Genomic DNA, 19,522 nt, shown 5'->3' with positions numbered 1-19,522 from the left:
AGCTTGAAGCAGTGTGTAAGGACAGCCTCTCCTCCAGACCTATAAAAAGCTTCCACACACAGTTTTGTGGCTGTAATAGGCTCATGGTGGAGGAGTTGAGGAAGAACCAGACCAGGCTGGACCTCTATGCCAGATAGGCTTTTTCTTAACTTTCTGAAGTCCACATGTTTCTCTTTTTTAAATCTGGTATGATTTAATAAATGCTTAATGCCCAAAGACTGGTGCCAAAGCTTCTAATTTAAGTTGACCACACATATAGATTTTTAAATGTCACCATTCCATTTGTCATTAATTTCATGTGATTTCATCCACCTCCCTGTTGAAAGGTTCTCCCACCACCAAATAACCCAATAGCCATCTCAAGTATAAACAATATTCTCATTAAGTTTCATGGAGGCTTTCTGTGAAAAAAGAAATAGCAGACCTTTTCAAATTATAGGTCTGTAATATCTCTCTTCACTCCAACTGGCTTCTCTGTAAAGAGTTTCGTCCAAAATGCTACTTCTTTGTCTTTTAACTTTTTACCTGTCTTCATGGGGATGTCAATTTGAAGGTATTCTTCATTCTGATCATATACAGGCCACTTTGGAAGGCCTTCACCATTGGGATTTCTGGAAAGCAATAAAACATTTTAGAAGTTATTAATCATTTAAACATTGATGATGGTCATGATTTAACAAAAAAGGAGATAGGAGGTGAAGAACTCACTCCTTAGTCACACAAAGCCAAATTTCCTAGAATTGGGACATTATAAGTTTCTGCCTTCTTAATTATACATCAAGTTATCATTAATGCAATAATGTGATAATCATCAACCATTTGTAGTGGTTAAAAAAACAGAAAAGTAAATCAGTGGAATAGACTATGTAAGGAAGAATTATAAGCAACTGAAAACAGTAACTGAGTATTTGAAAAAACTGAAGAAGATAAATTCATAAAGGTTTACTTGAGGACAAATTCCATATTTGAAAGTATAATGGATGCATGTCGGGGGAAATTGGTTCCTCCCTCCACTTCTAACTCAATTAATGCAAGTAAAAGCTATAAGCACAGTTGATAAAATGTTAATGTGTTGACTAAGTGCTAACAACTTGTAATCCTTTTCAAAAAGGTGACTATCTGAATAATTAAGTTGGAAAAGGCACTCATTGACTGGGCAAAAATTGGCAGGTCATCTTGGAACTTTAAAGGTCTGAGTTGCTACTTTGGCATTTCCTCTGCAGAGGAACCTAACTGTTAAGAGGTGATGGAGGCAAAGGGAGTCATTTTTCTCTGCTTCCCCACCTCTGATTAATAGGACTACTTGCTTAGAAAAAGAGACTCCATCTAGTAGTAGTAAAAATCACTTTAAGAGATTTTGAGGGCTATTTGAGGAGGGGTTCACTCAAAGCTGCAACATTGAATGGCCGGACCTCTGGTAACAAACAAACAAACAAACAAAAAAGACAGCTTGTTATAGACTCAAGAGAGAGAGATAGTTCTGGATATTTAGTTCCATTCTTCAGTGATAAATTTAGACCCTGGAAGTCAAGATAAGAAATTATTGCTGTCTTGGGTAGGGTAGGGTAGGGTAGGGTGGGGAGGGTTGAAATAGGATAAGTGGACAGGTTTTAGTTTGGTGAGATAATTTGACAGGAGACAAAGAACTACAAGATGCCAGGGTCCTGGATTAATGAATAGCCTTAGCCATATGTATTCCCCACATGGGTGCCTCACTACCAATGTACTCTAAATTTTTCTCCACTCTTCCTGCATAGGCTATGGATATTTTGGGGAAATTATTCCCCAAGTTCAGAGGAGAGAGTGTTTGTAGCTACTGCTCTTATCATGTGATCCTAGTTTTGTTGTAAAAGTGAATTTTGTCTACTGGCTGATTATTATTGAGAAGTATACTGGGGCAGAGAGGAAGCTTTGAATCACAGTTTTAGGATTTATAGCTGCAAAGGGTAGAGTCTAGAATGTAAGAGTAGCAGGTGCCCTCTTGAGAACTGATCTGAGAGCACAAGTTCAGAAAAGGCCCATAGGTGTTGTTTCAACAAAAATTGTATGTTAAACTGGAAAGCAGCTTGGAAGAAATTATATCTATAACAACAACTTTAATACAATATACCTTACCAAACTTAAAAAGGATATGTAAAACAAATATTTAAAATTAGTGAACCAGAAAAGTTACCTTTTGTATTATTACTAGAGGGAGAATCCTTAGCGAAAGAACAAAAATAATCATGAAAGATGGAATAGATTATATCAATTACATGAAATTAAAAGGTTTTTGCAGGAATACAATTAGTGCAAGGAAGATCAGAAGTAAAATGATCTATTGTGGAGTGGAATTTTGCATAAACTATTTTGGGTAAGGGTCTGATAACCAAGTTCTATTGGAAAATAATACAAATTCATAAAATTTTGTTATTCTCCATTAGATAAGTCATCAACTAATATAAGAAAGTGATTCTCAAAGACACTATTACTCACCAAAAAGAGTGCTTCAAATTACTCATAAGGAAGAAACAAATAGTAAACAAACAAAAATACCCCACAAATTCCAAAGTTTCACCTCAAATCCAACAAATCTATCTCCAAAGGTAATGAAAGATAAAACAATAAACGTTAAAGGATTTATGAAAAGACAGGCAAACTAATGATGCACCATTTGTAGAACTATGCATTAGTCTAACCATTATGGAAAATAATTTGTAGTTAGGAAAGTAGAATAAAATGTCTCTACCCTTTGAGCCACATAACTCATTGATAAGCATATACTTCAAGGAAGTCAATGATCAATTATGAAAATGATGGAAGTGAACTTTTTTGTAGAAGTAAAGAAATAGAAACAAAGCAAATGTCCATAAATTGAGGACTCACCACATATGCTGTAATATATGGATTTAATGGAATATTGCTGCATCAGAATAGAGAAGAAATATGAATACATAGAAACATGGGAAGACTTACATGAATTGATACAAAGTAAACAAAGCCATGAAAACTATATGTACAATGACTAGAAGAACAACATCTCAAAATTGTAATGAACAAGCTTGACTCTAAAGAAGAAATAGGAAAATTTACTTTCTTCTTCTTGGCAAAATGGGGAGATGGTGTATATAGAAGTTTACATGTAATGTCAGATTTATTTGATGTATAAGTTAGGTCTGATGAACTTTCTCCCCCTATATGTGCACACACACACACACATATATATGTATGTATGTATCTATATACACACACACATATATATGTGTGTGTGTATATATATATGTATATATATATATATATATATATATATATATATATATATATAAAACACATGACCATGCTTTTCAAAAATCTTTTGGTAAGGTAGAAGAATCTCTAAGAGAGGGAGGAAGGTGGGATATGCAATAGGAAATGTAAGTAATGGGAGAAAAAAGATATTGACAACATATTTTGGGAAAAAAGTTACCCTCTTCTCTGTTACTTGTCTTACCCATTCCGAGCAAAGTTGGCCCAATATTTCATCATTGTCCTGCTAATTTGCTTGTCCTCTTCTGGAGAACCCTCTGAAAATAAGAGCAGAAGACAGACTGTAACTAGATGTTAAGGATCAAAATCCGTTATTCTTCAGGGTCCCATACCGTTTTTGCCTTCACACCTTGTTTCCTTTAGGGAGCTCTTCTTTTCATAAACTTTCAGTTTTCTACTTTGCTCAGTGACTTTCCTAAGTAATACCCTGGCTTTATCCATGAAACTTAAGACGGTTTGTGATTTCCATGTATCCTACCTACCAGGGGAATTTACCTATTATCAAAAGACCATAACTTAAAAAAAAATAATTCCTTGTGATAGAATTTCAAATTCTAACAAGTTTTTGAGGATGATGACAATAAATTATAAATGATATTTAGTATCACAAGATTTTACAATTTCTGATAGGACCCATCTTGTTGAACTCTTTTATTTTACAGATTGGGAAGTTGAGGGCTAGAGTTTAGTGACCTGTACAAGAATGTAAAAGTATAAGAAGCAGAGTTGGGATTTGATTCAGATACTCAGATCCCAAATCCATTGTTCTCACTATGCCGATTTCCAACTTTGCATCTAAAACTTGAAGGTCCTTAATATTATCATTCTACCTGAAGGTCACTGCTGCTAATAGAAATGGGAACGCAAAGGAAAATGGAAAATGGGCTTAGGTTTTATTCCTAAATCCTCAAAAAAAAAAAAAACCATGAAGCTAGCTAGAACCTATAAGACTTGAATTTTAAAACTGGAAACGTCTGAGTTCCATGCTGGAAAAGAAGTGAAATCATGGAACCATAGCATGAACCTTCAGAACACTATTAGGTTCTGTGACTGATGAATAGAGACTCTTTCAAACTTTGGATCATTCGATCTCCTAACATCATTGCAAAGGTCAGCTAGATGGCCCAGTGGATAAAGAATGAAAAGATCTACATGAACTGATTCAGAGTAAAGCTAACAGAAAAAAAAAAAAAACAACAACCCAAAAACCAATATAGTCAGTGGCTACAACATTGTAAATAGACAGAACAACCACCACCACCCCAAACTGAAAGTGAATATGGCATAATTGAAGCAAAAGTCAAAAGAAGAACTATGAAAGGATATTTCTAATCCACTACTTTAGGGAGGAGGAAGGACCACAGTGGGTATGTTTTTGGACTTTTTCAATATATTGCACTTGTTATTCACCTTTCTCTTTTTTTCTTTTTGAAAAATACCACTTGTTATATAGGATAGCTTTCTGGGAGGGAAACGGGCAGGAATACTGGGGGGTACTATGAAGATGTTAAAGAAAAAAGATGTGAATAAAGATATTTCACAAAAAAATCCCAACAAATATACCCAGAATCCAAGACTCTGAACTGGAAGGGGCCTCAAATGACTTCAAGCCCAATCCACCCTGAACAACAATAACCTTTACAATTCCCCTAACAAGTGGACCTATAACTTTCACTTGAATAGTCAAGTGGTAGAGAACTCATTACCTTAATAGAAAGAAGGATGCTTTTGAACAGTCAAAATATTTTCCTACATCAAGTTAAAGTCTATCTCTATGTAACTTTTATCCATCACTCTTAATTTCACCCAAGAAGACCAAGTCTCATTCCAAATGGTAATCTTTTATATTCTTGAAGATAGCTATCTGTCATGACCCTGCAGCCTTCTCTAGCTCCATTCCTTTGATTTTTCTCTTACATCATGGTCTTGGAGTTCCTCCCCAATCTAGGTACTCTTCTTTAATCACTATCACAGGATACTCCAGATGTGGTCTGACCAGGGCTGAGTATAGCAGAAGTATGACCTTCCTAATCCTAAATATTAGAGTGTTTTTAATGCAGCCTAGCATCAGTTCCTAAGGGAAATAAAGGGCTCTTACTCAGTTTTGACATCTTGTTTTTATTTCCATGGGACTTGAAGTGAAATGATGATTGTTCTAGTTCTAGCTCTATCTCCAACCTTAGCCAAATTACGTTGACTATCTGGGCCTGTTTCTTCATCTGTAAATTGGGTATATAAAATAGTATCCTTTCTATGCAACAGGGCTGCTGTGATTATTAAAAGGGTTATGCAAGGGTTAATAATTAGCTTCCAGAAATGAATGGTAGATGATTTTTTTATGAAGCTTTTGTTGTAAGCAAAGATCCATTACCACTTAACAATGGAATCCCAAAGACAAAGAAAAATTCATCCCTGTGGTCTGCTTTTATTGTTGCTGGTTTCAGGTTTCCCCAAAAGTGTGGGCGGTGCTGCAATTGATACATGTAGGTAGGTGCACCTGAAGCTAAAAGTAAAGAAAATGGTGGAAATTTTAGAACTTCAAGTCTTTTACAATTGATAAAGCTCCTTTAAGACTATTACAAAAGAAATAAAAAGCTTGCACCTTAAATATTTTAAATATTGGGAAAGCATAGGACTTGAGGATAATACCTAGAGTTATCAACAGAGGCACACAGAATGATATTACACATTATTTTCTCAAAAGTTGTTATCCATATCTAAGTCAATTTAGTAAGATACTTCTGTCATTCTTCCTTGATTATAGAATCTTAGTTATGGTTAGAATATTTGAAGTCATCTTGTATAATCTACTGTGGCATCCTCAATAAAGTCATCAAATCTCTACTTGATAAAGGCAGGCCATTCTATATTCCTAGGTAGTAAGTGTCATCACGATGCTCTCCCCAGCTGACCAACATCATCTTCTCATAACCTGTTGCTTTCTTCTCTACCAAAACTTTTATATCCTTCCTATTATATCTCTCTATCTATCCATCCATCCATTCATTCATTCATTTATTTATCTATCTATTTGCTTGTTTGTTTATTTATTTGTGGGGCAATGAGGGTTAAGTGAGTTGCCCAGGGTCACACATCTAGTAAGTGTCAAGTATCTGAGGCCAGATCTGAACTCAGGTTCTCCTGAATCCAGGTCTGGTGCTTTATCCACTGTGCCACCTAGCTGCCCCCCCTTCCTATTATATTTAGAAAATATTCAAGCCAATATTTGAACTTGGGTCTCCTATCTCCAAGTCCAATCCTATGTTATTTAAATATAGTTATCTATTATGTTTCTGTGTAAAATGTGTCTCATGTAGCTCTAGAATGAGTTAGAATCATTGTCTAAAATTGGAAGGGGTAAGTCTGACTGTATCACCGCCACCCTCCCTGGGGTCCTTGGGGACTCACTTCTGTGAAGTCGAGCCGCTCTTATAGATGGAATCCCAAACATCAAGTCTCCTATCATGTTCAGAAATAGGCCTTTCTTTTTGACAGGATCTTCTGTCATTCCAAGATACTCCTCAGTTATCACAGGAGTAAGGTCTTTGGGGATTTCCTGAATAGATCATGAGGGAAGGAATGAAAACTGATGGGTGGTTCATTCATATCTTCCATTTTGTCATCCATACATAATTCATTTAGTCTATTAATTGACTTTACATCCTACAAAATATTGGCCCAAGCAATATCTCTTCTCAATGATATTGTCAATCCATTGTAACCAAGTCCCACCATAATATTATAAAACTTTGCTAAACAATTTTGTTTAGCCAATTACCCATTTATAACATTACTTATTGAGGCTAACTGCCGCATAACAATATTGTTTTACTTAAAATCATGTATTTTTGGAACCATTATGTTGTTGTTTAATTGTTCAGTCACATCCAACTCTTCATAACTCCATTTGAGTTTGTTTGTTTGTTTGTTTTGGGGGGGGGGTAAAATACTGTAGTGGCTTGTCATTTCCTTCTCCAGCTCATTTTACAGATGAAGAAACTGAGGCAAATGGGATTAAATAATTTGCCCAGTGTTACACAGCTAGTAAGTGTCTGTAGCCAAATTTAAACTCAGATCTTGCAAACTACAAGCCCTGAACTCTATATCCACTGTGCTACTGAGCTGTCTCTGGAATCATTAGAGTTCAGTAGAAAATATACCGAAGTTAATGAACCTGTGTTGAAGTCCTGATTCTGCCATTGAACAACTGTCCAGAGGAAAATAATTTGCCCTTTCTGGAGTTTAGTTTCCCCATTGTTACCTTGACGGTATTGAACTACTTTGATTCTAGGTCCCCTCATTTCTAACATTCTGGATTCCAAACTCTGCTATCATGCATGTACTGGCCAATTTATATCATAAGTTCCTTCTTAGTTCTGACATTTTATCATGTTGGATCCCTTACAACAAGTGGGTAGGAACCCCACAATAGAGCTGCTGCTGTTTCTTGGTCCAGTCTGTCTCCTGATAGAGGATATCCCATTAGCTGAAAAATTAAAAACCAACAAACAAACAAGAAATCAATTATTAAATGAAAAAAATCATTTACAAAAAGCAATGGCAGTCAACAAAGCAAGTAAAGCATTCTCTATGAAACAAGTGAAGAATTCACTCTTATTTTATCTTTGTCATTGAAATAAGATTCTCCAAGTTGGGTTAGATCAATGAATTCATTGAGCCTATAAAATACTCCAAGAAGTAGAGACAGATTTTTCCTAGATAGCAAAGTCTCTCTGTCTAGGAAGGGGTCACTCTGCCGACCCACTGAAAAGCTTATAAATTCTTTGAATTGATAGCACATGGCTGGGGATAATCTAGTATAGCCTTCCATTTTCATATAGCCTACCTCTAGATTACATTAATGAATTAGAGTTGATTGCTGTTTGATGAATCACCCACTATTTCAAAGGAATATAAGCTTTAAGTCCTACTGCCATAATGGTTTTTGGTCTGAGAGAGATGTCCTTTGACCATACTTTTACTAATAACCTGCTTGCCTTATTAATAGAATGAATGAATTACCCAGAAAAATATTCCAAAAAAACACAAAAATAGGAATATATATTTTAAATATAAAAATAATAGTCACCTCACATTTATCTAGCTGATAAAAATATCCTAGGGTTCCTATTGTGTTTGAAAGGCTGGCCAATGGGCAGCTTCCTGACTATTAAGGCTTACATATCCTTGACTGTGCACTATTTCTCATCCACCAAAATGGACCCCATATCCAGGCTGTTGCCAAGGACCTATCCATTTCACCTTTGTAGTATTTCTCAATTATTCCCCCTTCTCTTCTGCCACCACTCTGGTTCATGCATTTGTCAACCTATTCTAATAGTCCACTGGTAGGGCTGCCTGCCTTAATTCTCTGCCCACTCCAATTCATCCTCCATTAATCTGCCAAAGTGACTTTTCCTAAAACAGAGATCTGACTATGTCTCCCCACCCTCTATACTTAATAAACCCCAGTGACTCTCTAACACCTCTACAATCAACTAGTAACTTGGAAAAAGTATGAGGGTCCTGTGTACTGGATTGTGGGACTAAAATCCCCAAAGTGAGAAGGCCTGAGTTTTAATCTTAAGTCTGCCACTAACTCATATGTGACTCACTGAAAATCCTTTCCTTCTTTGGACCTTAGTTTTTATATTTGTAAAATGAGGTGTTTAGACTAGATGGTTTTTAAGGTGGACTGATCTTTTGAGTTAGGGAGTACTAAATACCAACTTTATATCTTCAATAACTTGACCACTGTCTAGAGAAATTCCTTGGAAACAGTCCTATGCTAATGGATAGAAGTACAGGGTTAACTTTACAGAATGGTTGCATCCAAATAAAGACAATCATTGTTTGTTTATTTTTTTCTTTACTAAACTGGTAGGAAAGTCCTGGTCCTAGAGACAGAAAAACAAAACAAAGCAAAACATGAAGAAACATAAAGAAGAAACACAATGTTCTCACAGTTGGAAGAATCCAGTCAAATTCATCACTGTTGATTCCCACAATATAAGGAATATGATTGAACTGCTTTTCAATGAGGAGCTCTTTGGGACTTTTGGGGAAAAATATTCCATCCACAACTCCAGGTAGCAAAATAATTTTCTGAAAGAAAAAAAAATAATGTAACCATTTTCTCATGCTTATCCTAAGAGGAATAAACTGTGTGATGTTTTAATGAACTTCCTCTGTGGACTGTGGACTGACACATCCTCCCCATCCATTGATGAAGTCAGCAGGGTTAAGAACCTGTAACTTTAATCTAAATGGCAACAAATTTTATCAGTACCATCTCTATCTCACCAATGGATTATTTATGAATCAATTAATTTTGCCTGTCTTATAACTGATTTGAACACAATGGATGAGAAAATAATTAAGTAAACTTAATTCAGTTAATATGGCCAAATGTATAGAAAAATATGAAGTAACAAAAACTAGTCCCTTATAAAAGGTTGTCTTGACTGCTTAAATGAAAAGTAAGTATTGAAAGGTTTCCCTATCTTTTTGAGACCATGTATAAGTGCTATTTTCTCTAAGGAGACTTCCCTGATTACTCTAATCAAGGGATTCTTACTCTTTTGTGGCATGGACTCTTTCTCATAATCTTTTTAAATGCATAAAATAAAATACATGGATTACAGAAGAAAACAATGATATTAAAATTGTCAATTTGAAATATATCAATTATAAAAATATTTTTAAAAGTTCCCAGATGCCAGGGTATCAACTCTTTTACTCACTATATAAATCTCTCCCAATTATGAACATGTGTGTATGTATATATATACATATATCTCCCATCTATGAACATGTATACATACATATATGTATACATATATAGAATAGACACATACATTTGTATAGATACTTATATAGATACATTCATGTATGTATGCTATATTGTGTGTGTATTTGTGTGTATATATAATTTATCTGAATATCACAACCCCCCACTATTCTCTGAGCCAAGAATGCAAAGTTTGAGTAAACATTCCATAGTTATGAGACCAGACAAATCACTTACTCTATACCTTGGGTAACTCACCTATAAAATGAGGATGATTCTGTACTTTATAGGATTGTGAGGAAAGCAAAACAAACTAGCTGTATTTGTGTACAAACTTAGATTAAACCAACTAAAAGATTTTGTCAGTCATTTTTCAGTCTTGTCCAATTCTTCATGACCTGATTTGAAGTTTCCTTGGCAAAGATAATGTTTTGTCATTTCCTTCTCCAGCTCATTTTGCCGATGAAAAAACTGAGGCAAATAGGGTTAAGTGACTTGCCCAGGATCATAGCTAGTATCTGAGGCCAAATTTGAACTCAGTTCTTCCTGAATCTAGGCCCTGTGCTCTATCCACTCTGCCACATAGCTATATTCTAATTGTTTTAAATTTGACAGTCCCATCACAAAACTAAGAATCTCAAACTTGTAAGGGTGCTCAGTTGCCATCTTGTCAAACCTGTAAGTGAAAAGGAATTCCCTCTACAACATACTCAAATAAATGGCCTTCTATTCTTTACCAAAAGACCTCAGATGAGGGAGAACATAACATTTTAAGGCAGCCCATTCCACTTTTAGATAGCTCAAGCTTAATTCGGCCTTCTGTAATGTCTATTGACCTTTCCTAAATTTAGTGTATGGGGCAAAAATGAACAAATCTAATTTATTCTGTCACATGACATCCCTTTAACTACTTGAAGATAACTATCATGTCATTCTTGAGTCTTCTACATTTAAATATCCCTTGATTCTTTTTTGGGGAGGCAGGAAAATGAGGGTTAAGTGACTTGCCCAGGGTCACACAGCTAGTAAGTGTCAAGTGTCTGAGGCCAGATTTGAACTCAGGTCCTCCTGAATCCAGGGCCAGTGCTTTATCCACTGCACCACCTAGCTGCCCCCACCCTTGATTCTTAATATGATTTTCATATGGCATGAACTAGAGGTCTGTCAGTATCTTGATTGCTCATGTCTGCTCAATATTAAGGTTACTAATATCCTTAATGAAATGTTGCACTGAGAACCTAATCTAATACTTTGACCAGGGTAGAATATAGAATCTAATTATAAGGTAGCCTCCTTATTCTTGGAAACCATGTCTCTTTTAATGTAGCCCAATTTTGCTTTTGTTTTCTTTTGTCCAGATTTGGAGAAAGCAGATTTCAAAGGTTCAGTGGAAGGATAGGTAGGATAATAACAAAAGTAATAATAACAAAACCCACATTTATATTGCACTTTTAAGATTTGCAAAGCATTTCATATGTTGGCTGTTTTCATCCTCATAATCGTGTGAGGTAGATGCTATTATTATCCCCATTTTACAGATGAGGAGACTGAGAAAAGTTAAATGACTTGCCCATCATTACAGAGATAGTAAATTTTTGAGATGGAATTTGAAATCAGGTCTTTTTGACTCCAAGTCTAATCATCTTACCCACCATCCCAACTAACTGTAAACTAAGATTCTACAGAGAAAGTCAGTTCAGGAAGGATAAGAAACTCTGAAGTATAAAATTCTGTAGGAAAAAAGAGGAACAATGCCAATGAGTGAGAAAAATGGCAGTTGTTTAAAGTGACATAGAATACTTTGCAACCAAGATTTTTTCAAAGGTGAATATAGGAAATGTAAAAAAGCCTTCAATGGGGGTAACCAAGATGGTGAAGAGCCTTTATTTCATAACATGTAAAATTTGTTGAAGAAGCTTAGAATCTTTAGCCCAAAGACAAAAGATTCAGGGAGATTATGAAAGCTGTGTTCAAGTATGAGAAGGTTGTCATGCAGAGTATAACTTGGATTTGTTTTCTTTGGCTATAGGAGGTGGAACCAGGAGCAATGTGTGGAAATTACAAAGAAGAAAATACAGATATTAGGAACAAGGAAATTGCTCTTAGCAGTCATATATTGGAATACATATGTGAAAGAAATCGCCACTATCATATACCTGAAAGAATCACATCGGGGTCTTTCCTCTGAGAAGGAGAAACCCACTCCCTCTCATTCTACTTTTGATCCTTCTAATGCTTAAATTCTGTGACTCTGTGAAGAAAACTATACCTATGTACAGAATTTTCCCACTTATAAATCATATTTACATCCATTATCATATTCAGTTCTCATAACCATGTAATAAGTCCATTTTAGAGATGAGGAAACTAAGGTTGAAATGTATTATATACTCTTTATTTCCTAGATAGAAAAGAGACTTTAGAGATAATTTAGTCTAAATTTCTCATCCCATAAATATTTATCAAGTACTTATTGTGGGTTAGCCATGGGAATATAAAGATAAAATTTAAGCAGACCCTGTTCTCAAACCTTTCATTTTCATCTATAAGCTAAGCAATTCTATAACTCCTTCACTTGGAGATAAGAAAACTAAGGTTTGGGGAGGTGGGGGGGGCGGGAATCTGGGTGTTCAAGGAATAATGCCTAGTAAGTGGCAGAGTTAGGACTTATGGACTAATTTCACATTACCCGAATCTTATTCCATTGTTCTTTCCACTATATCACAATTTCACTACTTCAAGCCAAACTGCAGGACATCAGTTCAATGTGCAACTAGGCTAAGAAAAGAGGGAACATTTCTATATCAAACCAGGGCTGTTTGTACAGTCATCAGGTGAGAACCTGGGAAGATTCTGCAATTTAAACTTAGAGACAGTGGGGTTGGAGGGAAATTATTGTTCTCCTTTGATTTGTTCAAGAGAATTTCTTGGTATGATTTAAGGGACAATTGGAATTTTAAAATGGTCCTACGGCCTTTTACAAATATTGCAATGGGGACTGCCTTTGTAGTGATGGTAATGGGAAAAATAGGCCTAGGGTGAAAGTTCATTACAGAACTGAATGGGAAAAAAATGGAACCTCAAATGCACCAATTAACCCCTCCAAGATTTTTAAACTTAATAATGAGTCCAAAGCTAAGGCTTTCACTAGCGGGCAATATCTTCAAAGAGTATATAAGAGGTAATTGGTATTAGTGATCATAGCTCGTCTTGACTAGAGCCTGGGCAATATCTCTTACACTTTTTAAAATAATTTCTAGGCCCAGAACAGGTGTTTCCCTATGGGTCTCTCTGAAAAAGACAAAGAACAACCTTGGCCTCTTGAAAAGATCATTTTCAGTAGTGGTTGATATGAAATATTAACCTGGAAGTTACCTGAGCATGGAACCAGCTGTTTCTCAAGGGTAAAGGACTGAAATGACTCTGTTCAAGGTTGTCTTCCTTATGTTTAACTGCAGTTTAAAGAAATAAAGATTCAAATAATTAATAAAACAAGGATATCTAACCTGTGTGGGGTCTCCCAGGAAATCCAACCAAATAGTTCCTGTGAAGATAGACAAAAGAAGGGTAAGTGAGAAAATTTTTCCAGAAAGTACTCATCTTGAGGCCTCAGCTGCTTCACCATTGGTTCACTTGAGCCTCAGGTTCTTTTCCATACTTCTTCATGATTATTTTCAGAAATGAATTACACAGCACTTCTAGTCCCTTCTCTTCACAGCAGCAGTGAAACTGGGTTATGGGAGCCATTAATATAGTCACAAGACCTTTTAGAATTCCAACTTGGTACAACCACCTGAAGATCTAGATCTCTTTTCTCTCCTACCTACCATTCTTCCAACTAGACCTCTGGGAAAAAAGTCAGAAGAGGTAAACATTCTTACAGATAAGAAGAGGAGCACTTTGCCCCAGATTTTTGAATCTCTAATCTTATCTTAAAACTCATACAGAAACAGTGCCATAGATGCCATTAAGCATTTTGAATACTTCTGAAAGGCTAGGCTTCTGTTCTGAATCACTAGAGACTTTAAAAATTGATTATTGGTTCCTGACAAACTGACTTCATTTTTACAAAGCAATAATTATTGCAATTATACAATCACTCTTGGTCCAACAAACTACTTTGACTTCACTTACATGGGTATGTCTCACCATCAATTTGTTTGGGGCTTGAGTAGATCTAAATAATTATCTCAAGGCTATATTTTGTTTTTCACATTTTGACACTATCTTAGTCCGTGGTCAGATTGGCCTCATTGAGAAAAGCAGATAACTCTCTGAGAGGATGGCCTACATTATGATACACCCTCTCTTCAGGCAAAGCAACAACACATATCAAGTACATTATAGTCCTAGGAAACATCTCCTCCTCTGCATTCCACTTCATCCTCCCCACACACACTTTGTTCTTCTTTAAAAGAATAGTTTCTCAGAAATACTGACTGTACAGCATCCCAATGTGAGGAGGAATATCAAGAGTTCTCCTGGTCCAGTTCCTTATGTTCAGGCAGGTGGGCATCAGAAATGAAACCTGGAAAGCCCTTTACTAGACCATAACTTGAGTGATTATTCAAATCAACCAAAATGAGTTGGGAGGACCTTTGTGAAAATCAGAGCTATAAGTGGGATGGAGAAATCATGGCTTTTCTCCAAGACACTAAAGAGACTGCTTTTGATACCTGTATCCCTTAGAACCAGGAGAACAACTGAATAGCAATGGGGTAACAAAAATAATTAATCTGATACTTAGTTCCTATGAACAAGTGTGAGCTCTTCCCTGGTCTCATCAAAATCAGCCTCCTTTCTTCACTGCATCCAATCCATGGCATCCCCCCAGTGATGATGAAGGGAGCATCAGTTGGGTACAAAAATTGCCCTGTTATGGCAGTTTTCCAATGAAGAAATCAAAGCTATCTATTGCCATATGAAAAAATGTTCTAAATCACTATTGATTAGAGAAATGCAAATTAGAACAACTTGGAGGTACCGCCTGACACTTATCAGATTGGCTAACATGACAAAAACAGGTAAATAATAAATGTTGGAGAAGCTGTGGAAAAATTGGAACACTGATGCTGTTAGTGGAGCTGTGAAATGATCCAGCCATTCTGGAGAGCAATTTGGAACTATGTCCAAAAGGCTATAAAGCTGTGCATACCCTTTGACCCAGCAATACCACTATTAGGTCTTTTTCCCAAAGAGATCATAAAAAGGGAAAAGGATCCACACGTACAAAAATATTTATAGCAGCTCTCTTTGTGGTGGCAAAAAATTGGAAATTAAGGGGATGCCCATCAATTGGGGAATGGCTGAACAAGTTGTGGTATATAAATGTAATGGAATACTACTGTACTATATGAAATGATGAGCAGGAAGATTTCAGAGAAACCTGGAAGGACTTACATGAACTGATGCTAAGAGATATAAGCAGAACCAGGAGAACATCGTACACAGTATCAACAACTTTGTGTGTTATTCAACTGTGATAGACTTGACTCTTCTCAGCAATACAATGGTCCAAGATAGTTCGAAAGGACTCATGATGGAAAATGCTCCCCAAATCCAGAAAAAAAGAACTGTGGAATCTAGATGCAGATTGAACAATACTCTTTCTACTTTTTTTGTTTTTCTTTTTTGAGGTTTTTCCTTTTTGCTCTGATTCTTCTCTCATTACGTGACTAATGCAGAAATATGTTTAATGTGATTGTACATATATAACCTATTTCAGACTGCTTGCTGTCTTGGGGAGGGGAGAAGGAGGGGAGGGAGGGAGAAAAATTTGGAAATAGAAATCTTATAAAAACAAATGTTGAAAACTAGGTCTACATGTAACTAGAAAATAATAACATACTTTTATCATTAAAAAATGTCCCTGTTATATCTATGTTTCTTCCCAAATCAGTTATTTATAGTTCTGCAGGTCAGTGTTTCTCATTCAAGACATACCATACAAGCTGCCTAGTGGAATTGGAGGATCTAACATAATCATGTGCAATGGATCTTCTTAAAGGAACATGGGTTCAGAACTCTAAGGTTATCTACCATTTTTTGAGCTGTGTTCAGGATCTCTTCTTCTGTCTTCTGCCGCATACAGTGAACCATACTGGCTGACGTGGTTGTCTTACATCCAGCAAAAGCTGCAGTTTTCTGAAACAAAATTTAACAGGGACAACCTTATATTCTTGAGGGTGTGACATGGTACATTGGAAAAAATTCCAGGATGGAAACCAAAGGAGTGAGATTTAAAGAGCCCCACCTGTGTGATTTGCAACCATGGAAATAGATTAGGTACACTACTTGCTGAAACAAACCCAAAGACCTCAACTATTGGGTAAGCACTTGTTATTTGATAAAATTACTAGGAAAAGTAGGCAGCAGTGTGGCAGGAGCTTGGTTTAGAAAAATACTTTATATGATGTACCAAGATAAGTTCTAAATGTATTCATGACCTAGATATAAAAGGCCTCATCAAAAACAAATTAGTGAAAAAAAATTAGTAGACAAAGAAAAAAAATATCTTTTAGATCAATGAGAATAGGAAGAATACATGACCAAACAAAGAACAAAGAGGATCACAAAAGATAAATGTATAATTTGGATTACATAAAATTTTTAAAAACAAAAAAAAATCCAGTTTAGTTAAGATTAGTAGTGAAAGAATAGACTAGCAAAAACCTGTGTAACAAGTTTCTCTGATAAAGGTTCCATTTCTAAGATATGGAAGGACACAATTTGAATTTGTAAGAATATTTATCATTTGACAATTATTATTGAATTTTCAAGAGGAAATATCCAAGCTACTAAAAATTATTTTTAAAAATGTATGAAATTATTAGTAATTAGAAACATGACAATAAAATTATCTCTGAGATCACCCATTAGATTGGTAAAATTGACAAAAAAAGAAAAATTAGAAAAGTTGTAAAGGCTACATAAAAAGGACATTGACGTGCTGTTGAAGGAGCTGTGAAATTGTCTTGACATTCTATTGCTAAAGTAAATTAGACATACCCTTTGACCTAGAGATAACTCCCTTAGGCCTATATGCCCAAAGTGATTCCCCCTGGCATCCCCCAAAAGGAAAGGGTCCTATATGGACAAAAATACTTAGAGCAGTTTTGGTAATGGCAAACAAAGGATAGCTGAAAAATTGTCGTGTATGAATGTAATGGAATGCTATTGTGCTCTAGGAAATGGTGAAGGGGATGGTTTTTAGAGAAATCAGAGAAGACATTTATAAACTGAAAACAAAGTAAATTGAGAAGAACCAGGAGAACAATTTATATGATAAAAAACAGAATTTTAAAGACAATGTTGAAGGATTTAAGAACTCAAATCAACTAAATGATCAGTCATGGGAATTTTTGCTTCACTCTACATATTTTTTACAAGAGTTTTATATACAGTTTTTTCTTTTCCAGTGAGGAAGCTTGCTGTTTAAAAAATAATAATAAAAACCTTCATATATGACTTAGAAAGTGACAAAAACCAACCTCAGCAATTGATGTGATGTTAGCACTGAATATAGATTCCATAAGGGCAACTCCACTCTGGGAAATGGCTCTATGGAAGAGGTTCCTGGTCAAAGGAGAAAGAACCTGAGAGGGAAAAAGCAAAGAGGAAGTGAGATTATGATTTAGCCCAGAACTACAAGTAGGGTAGGAAAATTGTAGCTTTGCCTCAGGACCTTGAACTCTGTGTGTTCCAAAGTACCTAAGGCAACGTTCAATATACAACAGACACTTAATAAATGTTTCCTGGAAAATGGAGGAAAGTAAGAGAGGAGTAATATGAGAGGAGAGGAAAGGAAGAGATATTAAAAGGAGAGTGAGATAGGGTCCCAGAATCACACTTTGCTTTCTTTACAAGTTTGTCCAGAGCTGACCCAGTTTCAAGAAAAAAGCAGAAGGGTGTGGGTGTTAGGTATCACAAGAGTTTTCATGCACTCAGAAGGGGAATGCAATGGTTTATTGAAGGGCTTGCTAATTGTTAATAGTGATGATGTTCTAAGCTACTTTGTAGAGATATTGTGAGAGGGCTAGGTGACACAGTGAATATAGTGCTGGACATAGGGTCAGAAAGACTCTTCTTCCTGAGTTCAAATCTGACCTCAGACACTTACTAGCTGTGTGATTCTGGGCAAGTCATTTAAATATTATTGCCTTAGTTTTCTCATCTAAAATGATCTAGAAAAGGAAATGGCAAAGTACTTCAGTTTCTTTTCCAAGGAAATCCTGAATGCGGTCACAAAGTGTCTGACATAATTGAAAACAACTGAGCAAAAAAAATATAATGTGAGTGGAAAGAGCATTGGGCATGGAATCTGAAATCAGTATGAATCCCAGTTCAAACACTTCATAACTGTGTGATTTTTAAGCAAGGGACTTTATCATACAGATAGTTTCCTCATCTCTACAAATATGAACAATAATGCTTTTATTACCTCACTAATAGAGTAGCCTTGAGGAAAGTAATTTTAAATACTTTGTAACTATGAATTGTTAAGGTATTATAAAAGGAAGAGCACATTACAAGACAGAATCAAATCTTCTTTCCCATAGACCTTCACCATTAGACTTCTACAGTTAGTCTTGGGCATGGACAGTTCTGCATTTTCATCCCATCTATTTTATTACCCAATTAAGGAAGAAACTCACTGCCTAGAATCACACATGGTCTTGTGGAAGAACTAAAGCAGCTAGCAGTCAATGCCAACAATATCTACATGTGGTTGGGACTTTCACTCTCTACTAACAGATATTGTTGGAAGCCTCCTGAATCCAAGCGTGGAAACTCACCTGTGCTGAAACACTGATACCTCCTGCTGACACACCAAAGATGGTCACCAAGTTTGGGTCTCCTCCAAAGTTACCAATGTTCTTCTGGACCCACTGGAGTGCAGCCACTTGGTCTAAGTAACCCCAGTTCTCTCGGGCATGTTCATCTCCAGTGCTGAGAGACAGAGAGGAAAAGAGAAGTTAGCATGGATGATTAGAAAAGTGCCGATTGGTATAATAGTAGTAAGAAAGAAAATGGGAGGAAGTATGATGTAGCAGAAAGTTTGATTAATAGTCAGGATATACCCAGATTCAAATTCAGCCTGTGATAAAAGATTTGTGATAATGAATAAGTCATTTAGTCTCTCTAAGCTTGTTTCATAATTTATAAAATGGAGATAATAGCACTTACTTCATATTGTTGCAGTTAGGCTCAAACCTTATGACACATATAAAACATAGCAATTACTTTAGGAACAAGTGGTATTGTGGGAAATATGGAATAATGCTAAGCTTCCCACCTCCAGTGTCTGATCAACTTATTCAATCATTTTTCAATTGTATCCAACTCTTCATGACCACATTTAGGGTTTTCTTGACAAAGATACTGGAGTGGTTTGCCATTTTCTTCTCCAGCTCATTTTATATATGATGAAACTAAGGCAAACAGGGT

At 35.9% G+C, this 19,522-nt stretch overlaps 1 protein-coding gene across 1 annotated transcript in view; it reads right to left on the bottom strand.

The window, feature by feature from the left end:
- Nucleotides 1–433: 433 nt before the first annotated feature.
- Nucleotides 434–19,522, bottom strand: part of LOC122741129 (liver carboxylesterase 1-like) — a 32,838-nt gene continuing 13,749 nt past the window's right edge. The window contains exons 5-15 of the mRNA XM_043984253.1: nucleotides 18,871–19,024; nucleotides 17,566–17,670; nucleotides 16,115–16,219; nucleotide 15,231; nucleotides 13,582–13,619; nucleotides 9,250–9,390; nucleotides 7,691–7,771; nucleotides 6,694–6,841; nucleotides 5,657–5,788; nucleotides 3,470–3,542; nucleotides 434–611 (exon numbers count right to left, since the gene is read on the bottom strand). Of these exons, the coding sequence (XP_043840188.1) occupies nucleotides 434–611; nucleotides 3,470–3,542; nucleotides 5,657–5,788; nucleotides 6,694–6,841; nucleotides 7,691–7,771; nucleotides 9,250–9,390; nucleotides 13,582–13,619; nucleotide 15,231; nucleotides 16,115–16,219; nucleotides 17,566–17,670; nucleotides 18,871–19,024 (1,156 nt within the window). The remainder of the gene's footprint in view (nucleotides 612–3,469; nucleotides 3,543–5,656; nucleotides 5,789–6,693; nucleotides 6,842–7,690; nucleotides 7,772–9,249; nucleotides 9,391–13,581; nucleotides 13,620–15,230; nucleotides 15,232–16,114; nucleotides 16,220–17,565; nucleotides 17,671–18,870; nucleotides 19,025–19,522) is intronic.

The sequence above is a fragment of the Dromiciops gliroides genome, chromosome 2, assembly GCF_019393635.1.
Source record: "Dromiciops gliroides isolate mDroGli1 chromosome 2, mDroGli1.pri, whole genome shotgun sequence".
In the NCBI taxonomy this organism is placed as follows: domain Eukaryota; kingdom Metazoa; phylum Chordata; class Mammalia; order Microbiotheria; family Microbiotheriidae; genus Dromiciops; species Dromiciops gliroides.
Note: the sequence above shows the minus strand (reverse complement) of the source record. Positions and strands in the feature narration are given on the sequence as shown.